Raw genomic sequence first — 14,025 nt, 5'->3', positions numbered from 1 at the left:
ATACTTAAATATCTGCAGGAAGATGAGGGGTGTACTCACTTTTGTGATACAATGTATATCTACTAGAGACAAAGTGTTTTGTCATATCGGCAAGAGTATCGCTATTGCGAAAATACCATAACAATTTGTGATATTATTTTAGGGCCATATGCCCACCTCTAGAGAGCATCCTGCCTTTATCTGTCCACTTGTGTGACAGATAAATAAATAAATAAATAAATAAATAAATTACATAATTATTTTTGTCATAGCTAGACTTTATATCAGGTTATTTCATTCATGTAGAAATGTGCTCCAGCTTTGATTGGAGTTGGTTTAGTGCTGAGGGGGGAATTCCGAGCAGTCTGAAAAAAAAAAAAATCTACTATTTGTTTGCTGCCCATAAGAAGGCGCTCAAAGCTGTGCCCCCCTCCCTCCCACCGTCCTGTCCCGCGAGGACTGCACTACTGTTTAGTGGACTGTACCACTGTGGTGTAGAGGGGGGAGCTGCTGCTCTGTGCTGAGCGTATATGAGCGCAGCGTTGGGGGAGCCAGCAGCAGCAGCTCTAGCAGCAGCAGCGCTGTAACTTCAGCACCCTGGACAGCGAGCTCTCCGCCAGTCATGGCTTGAAGTGTGTGGTGGAGGAGGGCTGAGTGCTGAAAGTGGAGGCTGGCGCTGCGTGCGTGCGTGCGCGTGAGCGTGAGAGCGTGTGCGTGTGTTTGTGAGGGACTGTGCTGAAGTGTGCTGAGAGCTCTGAGCTCCACGTTGGCGCACCAGCAGCAGCAGCAGTAGGAGCGTGTTATCCATTCATCTATCCATCTATCTCTCTATCTCTCTATCTCTCTGTCTCTCTAACAGCCCGAGCTCGCTTTGGAGAGACTGTGCGCGCGCTCGCTCGCTCGTTTGCTCGCTTGGGCTGAGCTCTGCTGGTCTGGGAGGAGGACAGTGCGGTGCAGAGCCTCGAGCCAAGGCTGGAGAGAGAAGAGGAGAGCGGAGGATAAAGAGAGAGAAAAGAGGAGAACGAGAGGGAAGGAGAGAGAGATAGAGAAACAAAGAAAGAAAGAGAGAGAAAGATTTCGGGACTCTTCGTTTGATCCTCGTTTGGAGCGAGAGTTACGGGCAGGATGCAGCGCGTGGATGGCAGCGGTCTGGTGGTGCTGATGCTGATCTTCAGCCTGATCGGCACTTCAGCTGCGGCTCTACCGTCGTCCCGTAAGTTACACACTTGCTTCGCTCTTTTACGCGCAGTTTGCAGCAGCTTCAGCGTGGATTTCTGCGACTTTTCCTCATCTTTTACTGCTGTTCAGTGGCTTTTCTATGGGGTTTCTATGCTTTTTCTGGAGTGTTCACTTTCTCTATAGGGTTGAGACACTCTGTTTTGACTAATAGCAGGCTTCTAGTCTGACTTGTGCTTTGGTTAGATGCACGAGCACAGTCCGGACTGAGTTCTTGATTATGGAGGAGGATGTTTATTTGTTAGACAGACTGGGGGTTCTGAGTGGATGGGCAGTCTGTCTGCTGCTCATCACTGGATAGGTCTGTTTAGGTCACTGCACTGATGTGTTGGCTATATGCATTTTTATGAACTTGGTTGGACCATGTTTGAAAATAGTACTACAACAATTTACTAAAGGTTTTAAATACCAAAGATCCATCCTAGAAGCATTAAACCAGACTTATAGATAGATAGATAGATAGATAGATAGATAGATAGATAGATAGATAGATAGATAGATAGATAGATAGATAGATAGATAGATTTGTATGTTAGCGAGGGTTACTTTGACCAATATATAATATAATATATATGTACTACAACTTTGATACTATTTATATAATAGATACGATAGAATGATAGATTTTAAACAGAAAGGACAATTGTAGAAGCATTAAACTAGACATATACTAATATATACTAACTTTTATGTTAGTGAGGGTCCCTTTTACCAATACCATGAGTACTACAACTTTGATACTATATATATATATATATATATATATATATATACAATAGATACGATAGAACAACAGATTTTAAATACTTAGAAGCATTAAACCAGACTTGCATATTCTATAGCTAGATAGATAGTAATACTATGACCAATACTATGAGTACTACAACTTTGATACTACATAGATACAGTAGATACTGTAGAACAATAGGTTTAAAACACTAATTGCCATTCTAGAAACATTAAACATTAAATAGATAGATAGATAGATAGATAGATAGATAGATAGATAGATAGATAGTTACTGTGATATTCAAAGTTCTCCAAATCTTTTGTACTACAATTTTGCCATTACTTACTAACATTCTTATAACATCAAATGTCAAATGAAAAACAAGTGTCTCCATTTTTGTTGATTTTTTGTTTATTACATAATTTCAACACATAAACTGTCCCCTACATTTTTTACACTGACATTTTTTAATGTATTCACTAATAGAAATTCTAACATAATCTTTTTTTTTTACATTGACATTGACAACTGAAAATCATGAAGGTCTCTTTCTCCTGTAAACTTGCTGTTTTGGAGATACATGCCTTTTTTTTGGTCAGCGACAATATATACATATGTACTGTAAACATAGTATATAAGTATGGTACAATGTTTAGGGTATATACATTCTTAGCATTTTTTGTAGTACTTTTTGTAAACATGGTTTAGCCAAGTATATATATTTCCCTTAATTTTAATTTAAATTATTAAGTTGTTAATCTTTTAATTTCTTATTTTTTACATGTTACAAGTTCTATTGTCTAATTATCATGCAATGGTAACACAATCTAAAGTAGAGCAGCTGTGATGTGTTCAAATGATGTACTAAGCTAATATTTAACAAAATATGTGCAAATGTACATATTTTTTTGCACAGTGATGATTCCTGGATATTGTTTTTTGCAGTTTCTATACACATAGCATACGCATTTGAAAAAAATGCAAAGAAATACAAAGAAACACATCTAAGTTGCACACTAACCTTAGTATATGTCATATTTTTTATTATTCCACATTATATGATAAATTCAGAAAATAAACAGTCACTGTGAATTAAGCGTGCATTAGGAATGCAGGAGCGTGCTGTTTCTCTATGCTTTTTGTAGGCGTTTCTCTCACATTGTGTTCATGGATGGCTGGTTATGTTCTCACTGTTCTGAGCGGCTCTGGAGGCTTTAGGAGTTTAACTCACGTCTGCGGTCTCCGTCTGAACCAGTTGCATCTGCCGTGCCAAGTTTCTGCCAAGCTTAATTTCTTCTTTCTCTTTCAAATGTATCAAAATATGCAGAGTGCTCTGTGCTCTAGCGAATGACTGATAACAAAACCAATAAAATGAATGAGGACTGAATAATTTACCACATATCTTTAATAGCCTGCGGGTTTGCTAATGGAACCAACTATTTCTGCTTCTTGTTCCCTTGGGCTAATTGGAGATCTGAGAAACAGGAATAGAAAAAAAAAGAAGAAAAAAATCCACGTTCTTTTTGAAATGCCTGGTCTTGGCTAGAGCAGTTGTCTTCTCTTAACCTTGCATAGTGATTTTTTTTTCTTCTAAGGTGAAATCTGGAGTGTAGCCTGAAGCATCCATCAGTTTTAAGTTACATTATTTCTTGACTGGGCTATAATTGCCTTGCAGCCACAGAGAGAAGAAAGAGCCAGGCAGAAGCCACGGAGTCAGGCAGGAGTGGACTGCTTTATAGGTAATTGGTTGCCACTTTTGTTGGCGTATGTATATCTAATGTGTGCGTGTCTACAGTAAATCCAAGGCTGGATGTATCCTTCCTTAAGTTGCTCCTAAATCGAAACATGCAGGAACCCTGCGAGTAAACAATCCTCTTTGCAAAGTCGTGAGAAAAAGAATAGAAACGCATGAATAAAAATCACATTTCAGGACTATTGACTAAGAGCGCTGTGCTACACTGATAAATGTCTCACAGACAGAGCTGAGATGAGTCAGGGAAGTTGCCTAATAGACAGCCAGGACGCTTGTCAGGAATAATGAGATTAAGGCTCTGGAATAGTTGTCTGTTTTTTCTCGTGGCACGGAATTAGAAGTAAGTCCGGTCTGCCTCGCATGAATTGACTGAATTGACCCGAGGTGGTGTGGATTACCTTCTATATGTGTTTTAATTCCATTGTGTGTTCAGTGCTTTGTGTCCCTGAGGGACCATTTGACACTTTTTTGTATTTTTAAGACCTACAGCCATTAAAATTTGTGTTTTACTGTTATATACTGTATACAGATCTGTGGCACCTAAAAGAGCCACTTGAGTTCTGGTTATCTGGTTCTTTCTAATGTTTATTCCTTAGTATATGGTGATCTGAAATCATGAGTTATCCTGAAACCCCTATAATAAGGTTAAACTTGATAACAACTTTAGCTTCTGCCTGGTTACATTTTTTCTGCACATACCTCTACTATGTTTATCTGTTTACAATAGTTGTTTAAAGTCTAATATAGAATCCTTTTTTCTTGCTGAGGAAACAATAACAAGCGTTTTATGCATTAGCTACTGTTTTCTCGCTCACTCTGGGAGGTGACTGTAGCACTGACGGGAGGTTTCAAGTGCAAATTAAGCTGCCAGTTGTGTTTTTCCTCCTTTGCTTTCACTTCACTTATTTGAACATTTCATCAAGCTCAGTCTTATTTAAGCTCAGGAAAAGCATGTGAAAGAAAGGTACACATGCAAAGCAATATAAATGTTATTCAACAAGCAAGAAGTGAAAGTAAGGCAGCTAGAGATCGAGAAGCTTCTACCATTAGAAGGGTTAGAAATGTGGAATAGAATAAAGTGGTTTCTTGGGGAAAAATGTACTTGGAATGTTCTTGTGTTCTTGGAAATAAATGTACAGTGAAGCTCATGCAGGTTGCCTGATTGACACACAGTGGCAATTGATGATAAGTCTTACACTGTAGCTGATCAGTATATATATATATATATATTCTCTACAATATATATATTCTCTACAATGAAAGTGGTGGTGGTAAATTATTCAGCTATGGTTATCAACCTTACTGAAGCTCCACACTCCATATATCCAAGATTGAAGTGAAAAAATTTATAATTCTAATCTGTCTCTAGTAGAGCTTTGATGGGAAATGAGATCAGAAAGTTGTACACTACTGTGATAATTTGCCTTAAAGAGCCACTAAACTGTATTTTTCCATTAATAGCTGAAATATGTTTCTTTCAAGTAATGACACATAGCAGTCCTGCCTAAATCTTTTTATAAACCATTTCTAACCTTTATTTGTTTACCTTTACCCCTTTTATGGTGGTAATTTCTACCTCTGTAGTGTCCTCACAGGTTCAAGTGTTCTATAAGAGTGGAAGATGTGTCCACGTACTTTAGTATGGAGACACAACACAATATGCAGATCAGTCAAGCAATAATACCACCCCACTGCTGACGTCCAACCATCTGTGCCTCACCGCTATCAGAGGCACACTGCTGCTCAGCTCTCCCTCCTGCCCTGCCTCTAAACCCATACATCACCCAGTGCCCCTCCCAAACGTTTTTTTTTTAGCATTTTTTATATTTATACTGAATCAGGAGCTTTAGTGCCTCTTAAAATGACATTGCACATCATGGAATGTAACTATTGCACATACCCACATTGTGATGACAATGCTGAAACTATATATTGTAAAGCCCTACAAACTAAATTTATACATAGAGCTCAATGATGGCTATTGGTTTGAATAACCAAAAAAATTAAGATTACTGAGATCAATGTGTGGCATAATTCCTCAAAAATATTTTTTATCATTATAACATGTAACTTTTTATCTTACATTTATAAAGCTCCAGCCTAACAAACACTGTGTGACATTCTGACATTCGTTATGCCACTTATGAAGGTGGTTTGAAGGTAAAATGAGAGTGAGAATGTTATTAAGTAAAAAAAAAAAGAGATCACTTAAAAATAATGAGTTTCTTTGATTTTACCAAATTGAAAAACTCTGGAATATAATTAAGAGGAAGAGGGATGATCACAAGCCATCAAGCCAAGCTGAACTACCTGAACTGTGGCACCAGTAGTGGCATAAAGTTATCCAAATGCAGTGTGTTTGACTGGTGGAGAAGAACATGCCAAGATTCTTAAAAACTGTGATTAAAAACCAGGGTTATTCCACCAAATATTGATTTCTGAACTTGTTTTCTTTGCATTATTTGAGGTCTGAAAGCTCTGCATATTTTTTGTTATTTTAGCCATTTCTCATTTTCTGCAAATAAGTGCTCTAAATGGCAATATTTTTATTTGGAATTTGGGAGAAATGTTGTCTGTAGTTTATAGAATCAAACAACAATTTTCATGTCACTCAAACATATACATATAAATAGCAAAATCAGGGAAACTGATTCAGAAACTGAAGTGATCTGTTAATTTTATTCAGAGCTGTGTAGTTCCGGTTTCAGTCTAAATTTTCTTCTCTATATCAATAAACCTGTATCATTAACATACAGTAAGTAGCCTGCTTAATGCAAATGCCATAGTAATGAGTGATTAGATGACTTATAAGCCCTACAGGCTTCCTCAGGTTGAAAGATTACTACATTACATTAGATAGCTGTGCATTTTCTCAATGTCTCAGTGACTTAAAAGTAATTTTAACGGCAGCACTGTTCTGCTTGAAAAAATGAAAGAATTCGATTTTAACACCATGATCCACAGGGACTTTAAGTAGTGTCATTGGATTCCCTACATACTAACCATGTGATATTAGCATCCCTCCAAAGTCGAGGTAGAGGTAGGACGGGTCCTCAATAAATTGTGGGCAACCAAGAGCCGTGAAGGATCCAAATAGCTCCAAACGTTGGCTGCATTTCTCAGCTGTATACCAAGGGTCCTTCACTTTGGAACAGCCTTTCATGATGTAACAGCCAAGAAATGTAGCCCACCTTGGTTACAGCCTTGAAATTGGAACAAAGATCTTTTCCTCAAAGATAAGGAAACTACAGTTGGTTAGATTCCTTCATTTGAAACGCTGTGCAAAACCATGTGCCACATTCACAGCAATGATTGACTGGTCCTTTGCTTTATAAAGTAGTTTAACATTGGACTAAATGCGATTTTACAGATATATAATAAGTTTTGGCCATTTTACTTTGTGTTATATTGCTTGTGATGCTCTTAGATAATGATCCAGCTGTATTAATCTCTTAGAGACATTTTTACACACTACTCTAATAAACATAACATTTTTACTCCATTTTACTCCAGTTTGGAATCTCTTTTAACTAGTAAAGATTTTCGTTGCAGTCCACTAATGGGGAACTAATGAATTGATTGGAATGGACCTGTAGTGTTAATTTTAAGAATTAATGTTATATAGCTTGTATCTTAATGAGCAAAAAATAACTGTGTAAATTTTAATCTGATTGTGTATAGTATTGAAAAGGGTTCTTTAACTATAGTAACAATAGTATCATTATTTTTGGTTCTGGACAAGAATTTTAGTGACTTTAGTAACAAGAACCAAACTGTGATGCTCTAGACGTCTGGGTCAGAACATGTCCAAAACATTAGGTAGGTCTTGTCTGGTGTTCCTGGTATGCAGTGTTCATTACTACAGTGCAACAGGGTCTTGTGTCCCTACATCTCAATGAAGCTCAGGGAGATCTTACCTTACAAAGGTTCTGCTGTTCAGTGTTGGTACCAGATCTGACAGAACAGCTGCTTTGGCAGCATGAGAGGAAATATTATTGGGCAGGTGATATTAATATTTTGTGTTGATGATAAAAAAGTGACCATTTTTTCCGGTTTTGTGCATATAGTGTTCAAAGAGGTAAAAAAAATGAAAGGCTAAGTCTAAAGGCTAAGTTAGTCAGCCATTCTGTTCAGTTTGTGAATTATATTCATCGCATCAGGTTCCAGCAGGAGACAGCATCACTCTAATTTATTTAATTATGTCCAGAACACCACCACTTCCACTGGTCTCATCACAGGCCAGTGAAAAACGAGCTGACGTCCAGACAACCTGCTCCAGCACAAAGTTATTTTAGCGGAATGTGAATGTGCCAGTGTGAATTTGTCTCAGCGGAGGCGCTCCTCAGAGTCTGCCGGAGGATTAACATTCATCAGCAGGGGACATTCCTATTGGGCCGGACAGGAATCAAAATTGTGTTAGCCAGGCAGTGGCCATTTCGGGCTCTCAGTCGTCCTGCATTGTCTGTGATTTGTTCGGTTGTGGTGTGATGAGACATGATGGACTGCTCTACTATGAGGTGGCATGAGGTGATGTGCGTTTACTCGTTTACTCAGTTCAAATGTGTGCATCATTTCTGTTTGAATAAAACATATTATAGTACCTATAGCATAAAAAAAAAACATTTTCCTTACATTTAAAAATAAAAATACATAGTTATGGTTTCCAGTGCCTAGTTTTTCCACTGTTGATTTTGTATCGTTAATACAGGGTCAGCCAAATAGAATAGAGGTCACTTAACTACTAACTTAGTCTGAAAGGCACAGTAAACAAAAATATCCTCTTTAAATCTAAGTGAGAGTAAACAATGGAAAAAGCCTGTATTTTTTTTTTTTTTTTTTTACATAAACATGCAAAAGTCTTAAGTGGACCTTATACCGTATTTTTCACACTACAAGGCACACTTAAATTGTAAAAAAAATATTTTATTTTCCCAAAACACCTTATGTTTGAATTTTAACAGTCAGGTTGTAAAGAGCAGTAAAGCCACTCTGCTGAACTACAGCATTATACAGGAGTTTCAGTTTAGTCCTCTACTTCTGCAGCACTGGAGCTGGAATAGCATTAGCTTTAGCCGCTAACCTCTATTTCTCTGTTCAGAGGTAAGTATTATCAGCACTGCTGGAGTGGTATTAGCATTACTCACTAACCCATTTTATTACAGTTTTGTTTACTTAGCTTACCTTTACTTGACTTAGTTAGCTAATTACCCACCCACCCCCAATCACCACCCAGCGGTGAGACCTGCTGAATTAGAAGTTCCTTATAGTGTCTCTTAAAATGCACCTTATAATCCAGTGCACCTTATGTATGAAAATACACCAGAAAATAGACGTTCATTGGTAGTGCGCCCTATGATACCAAAAAATATGGTAACTATGTTGCAAATTTACAGGTAATATCTGACTTACTGGAGCACCCAGTTCTCTTTCATCATGTTAGCACTCAAATTGCTTTGTAGTTTAACAAAATTAGGTATTAAGTTCACGTAATTTTAGGTAAACTTGCAGCACTTTTGGAATTGTGGTTCTGAAATACACTGACGATGAATTATAGCATATTTCATTGCATATTTTGCTGTGTATTCTGAACGTGTTCCAAAGTAGTTCCTGCTCTTATGGATTTTTTTTAGGTTTGAAGTGAGAAATCTCTGCTGAAACTTATTGCTTGAATAGGAGTTGTTTGAATCTTTGTGTTGACTTGTACATTATTTTTGTGCTTATTTGAGTCAGAATGTATAATCAATGCCCCAATGTAATCAGCCAGTGCTGTTTTACCCCTGTGTATCTCGCCTGAACTGTAGTCGGAAAAAAAATCAGTTGCCACGCTTGATGCATCACCGATTGACAACATTGGGCATCTGTGTGTGTGTGTGTGTGTGTGTGTGTGTGTGTGTGTGTGTGTGTGTGTGTATGTGTAGTGTGTGTGTGTGTGTGTGTGTGTGTGTGTGTGTGTTAATTAACTACTCTCCTGGTTGCCGCTGCTGGTGGGCGGAATTGAATGCTGGGGAAGAACAATGAGGCTCAGAAGCTGCACAACATTAAGACTCAGTCTGATCAGAGTAGTCATTTATTGGTCACATTCTCCTGTTCACCTTCCGTGTCATTCTCCTCTGATACTTGACACAGTTAAGGGGAAGATGCACGCACACACTGGTCATGGTGAAATGAATCAGTGTAAGAAAAGGAATTGGAACTTTCTTTGGGCTACAGTGTTTATATTGCTGTCTGAAAAAAAACGTTAATGCTGCTTTTATTGTTGGATTCACTGTGTAGTGCTCTGTAGCTTGTGATCATCTGGCTTTAATTAGTAATAACCTCATTAAACATTTTAGCAAAAGTGAGAAAATCACTAAAAATCCCTTTTAGCAATCCACAGTGGATGTTTCGTTGTGATATTTCCCGTAAACGCAACATACTGTGTACATTACAATACATCTTCCATACAGTTTAATCCACAGTTTAAGATATTAAGAGACACAGATGGCTCATTCTTAAAGGGGGCATATTAAAACTCTTATATACAAGTTACAGTCTGTCTATGGGCTATGCAAAATATATTGGCTATACAAGAGCTCTGTTTTTTTTTTTTTTGCAAATAAACTATTGCTGGCCACATCAATGAACGTTTACCACACTAACAATATTGTTAGCTTGTACTCACTGGCAAAACAAGCTAGTTCATGCTTTACTCTGATAGAAACATAACACAAATTATTTGATAAAAATAAATAACTGACATGCCACACAGACAGTAGGTACAGATTCCTCCTTCAGACAAAGTCTGCTGGCTAACCCTGCTGTGTACTGTCTGATGACTAAAATGGCTCTAGTGGGTGGGGGGTGGTGAGGGGTGGTGCCAGGGTGGTTTTCATGCATGATTCCTTTTTTGCCATTCAAATGACTCATATAAGCATATGATTGCTTATGACACCGAACTCATTTCACAAAAACTCACAGAAAAAAATATTTTTTCATGCATGTAGTGTTTATAGGAGTAGTAGTGGAAATAAAAAAAATTCAAAGCACACCAAAAATGTCCCCTTTAATGGTCTTACTATCATGCATTCGTGCATATACTTGCATATACATACTTTTCTCAGTCATGACTTGACTGTGTGTACTTTAGTAGTTCAGCAAGAACTAACATAAGCAACCTGTTTTTGTGAAATCAGTTTTTGCTCAATTGTTCTTCAGATACATGTATATGATTCATTGTATGTAAAGCTCAGTTTCATTGCTTTTTTAATGTTTGATTGTTATAAATTCTTTAAGAATGCCGAGTTTATTTAATCCAAAACTAATTAAAAACACATCTATTTAGCCTGCAGTGGACACTCTATGATCAGGGTCCACAAAAGTAGTCTACTTCAGAAAGGTTGAATATAAAATGACCCACTTAATAAAAAATGATGGGAAATTAAAATTTAGCAGTAACATTTAGCAGTAATGTTAGTAATGTTTAACCTGTGCTAAATGTGCTAACCTGTGCTAAACACACACAAGCTAGTTCATGCTTAATTGTGATAGAAGCACAAACTGCTTAATATAAAACTTTGGAAAATTGTAACACAAAGAAGAAACAAAGAAAAAGCAGGAGAAACAACTACTAAAAAGTTTTGGGCAGCAAAATAATGTTGATGTTGACGTATGTTGACGTAAAAAAAAAAAAAAAGAGTTCACTATACAGCTAAAGTCAAGTGACGTTACTATGAATCACTATGAATAAAATGTTTCATTAGACAGTAAGGTCACTTGCACAGCATGTGTATATATAGGCTAGGGGTTTATGTGTACATAATGATCCAGTAAACAGTTTCTGCTTCCTCTCAGCCACGGCTGAACTTTTAAACCAAACTGGCCTTTTTAAAGGTCTAAACCACCCTCAGAAAGATTAATTCAGTTAATCATAGTGAGTAAATTGGGTATTCAGGCGGCTTAACAAAACAAATTGAATGCATGGACGGGGTGTAATAACAGTATTTGTCTCAGTTGAAGCACGCTGCCTCTCTTCTTTTGTTTCAGACCAGCCACTTTTACAGCATTAGCGGCCGCAGCGAGCTGAACGAGGCTCGCATTTTGGGAGATCCGGGCCGAGAAGCAGCTAAAGCCACGCGGTCTGTTCCACATTAATCATGACAGCGCCGTATGTAACAACAGGAAGTCAATCTGACCTTTGAGTAGCCTTTGTAGAAATCAATCCTCCTGTAGATTTGATGGTCTTTTGACATTAATGCAGAACCGAGGCCTGTGATAATCAGGACCTTTGGATACAAATTAGCCTCACCAGTCCAACCGCAGCAGATATTTGAAGACCTCAAGTAGCAGATCAGTGTGACACAAATCATTAACCTTTAGGAGCCTGGACATATTGGTGTCATGTTGAAGTAGTGTTCAAATGTAATTAAATATGTAATTTCATACTTATTCCATACTTACATACACTAACAGCAAGAATAAGTATTGTTTGTCATGACCTTTGTCAGAAAGCTGCACTGAACTGAGGGATATGCCTAACCTGTGATCTCCTGCATTGAATGTGGAGTTGTTTGTCTGTTCGCATGGACAATTCTTTTTAGCGCAGGCAAAAAACACTTTGGTGGCGAAGTATCAGTATCAGCAGCTCGTTCCTCCTCTGTAGCAGTGGCAATGGGAACTCCAGGCTTTCCAAAGGAGAGGAACATTTCTCTATAGCTGACTTAGCATCCTCCGGTGTAGCAGCTTTAGCCGAGAACATGCGCTCCATGGTGGGGGGATGGGTTGCCAAGGTAGTCTTCGAAGTAGTTTTCTCTCTCAGATTACGCAACATTGTGACTGCTACTACCGTAGCTAATCTCCTGCTTGGTGCCAGGTAAAAAAAAAATAAATAAATAAAATAAATTGTTTTAGTGAAAGGAACACAACCCCCGGGAGCAGTGCTGCTACACATCTGCTCTGGCTTTCATCCCTAGGGAGTGGCATGGACAACTCTAGCCAGACACTGCCAGTCACGATCATTACCACCCACCTTGCTGTCCACTGTGGATGGTAATGCCTTCTATAATGTATTCCCAGTGGATGGAGGAACTAATAAAAAAGGAAAATTAATAAATGTCCCATGTCCCATCTGGCAAACATGTCCAGACCGCACATAAACTTTTATAAATCTTATAATCTCTAAACTGTCACCTGATGTAACAATCAATTTGCACACTGATGTCCCATGACTTTTGGCATGTCAGTGCACAGTATGAGTTATTCAATAAACTATATACAGCTTAAATTCTGTAGCTGGAAGTTTAAGTCTCATAAGCTTTTCCAAAATATATATTTTTTTAATATAGAAACAATTATTATTATTTTTTTAAAAGCTTAATAAAGCATCCCCTTCAATTCTGATAAACACTGATTTGGTGATTTGGTTGAACAATTACAAGCAGAAAAAAAATTTGCCAGAAAAAACAGTGTCTGCATTCTGTGATTTACTCTCAGGCAGCTCGTTCATGGTGTATTCAGCATGCATAGTATTGTTTTTCAGATAAAAACTCTCAGCAACTTCTCAGATGACCTAAGGTCAATGTCTATTGTTCAGTCTGGAGCTGCTTTATTGAGGTTAACAAGCTAACACTCAGCCATGGCCTCATATGAATTCTGAATTTGTTTTTGGTTTTTATTTTCAGCTATTTCTTTGCTAATGGCTGCAGGAAAGAGATGGATATTGAGGGGAATTAATGGTTCAATAAATGCTTTCATCAGTGTATTGGTGAAAACTGCAATAGTTCATTTTTTAAAAGCAACCCAGTTCTAATCTGTAACCACAATTGTGAAATCACTCAACTGAGAGCAAAAGCATTGCAATAGAGGGAGAAAATTTTTAATAGCTGAAACTGGAAACACTCAAAGCTACTGTATTTTGTGCAGTCCTGCCATTATTAATCAGCTTGTTAGTAAAATCAAGGCTCTGTAATGCTAAATTCAAACCAGTGGTAATATTCCAGCGCTATTCGAGCAATTGCGGAGAAATGTAATTTAGTTTTTCTTTTTTTGTATCTTTATTTCTAATCACACATATTTTTAGCCAATTTAGAACTTCCAAACAGTCCGAACAGACCTGTTTTGCTTCTTTTAATTTTGCTTCTTTTAAAGTCCCTATCCTGCTATTTGAAGCTTTGTGAAGCTATATAGTTTATATACTCCCACAAATGTCTTATATTAAAAAAATGACATTGCTAACATATGAACATTGACTTGTAATAGGAAGAATAACATTTCCACTTGAAGTCAGACCTAACGTCAGTGTCTGTTGTTCAGGCTGGAGTTGCTTTATTGATGTTAACAAGTCAAAATCCAG

The 14,025-nt window shown here is 37.6% G+C and overlaps 1 protein-coding gene across 2 annotated transcripts in view; it reads left to right on the top strand.

Annotated features, from left to right (window-relative positions):
- Window positions 1–532: 532 nt before the first annotated feature.
- cntnap2a (contactin associated protein 2a) overlaps window positions 533–14,025 on the top strand; it is a 723,644-nt gene continuing 710,151 nt past the window's right edge. For both annotated transcript variants that reach the window (XM_022683450.2, XM_049485717.1), the window contains exon 1: window positions 533–1,192. In XM_022683450.2, coding sequence (XP_022539171.2) covers window positions 1,105–1,192 — 88 coding nt within the window. In that variant the 5' untranslated portion in view covers window positions 533–1,104. The remainder of the gene's footprint in view (window positions 1,193–14,025) is intronic.

The sequence above is a fragment of the Astyanax mexicanus genome, chromosome 1 (genome assembly GCF_023375975.1).
Source record: "Astyanax mexicanus isolate ESR-SI-001 chromosome 1, AstMex3_surface, whole genome shotgun sequence".
In the NCBI taxonomy this organism is placed as follows: Eukaryota; Metazoa; Chordata; class Actinopteri; order Characiformes; family Acestrorhamphidae; genus Astyanax; species Astyanax mexicanus.
Note: the sequence above shows the minus strand (reverse complement) of the source record. Positions and strands in the feature narration are given on the sequence as shown.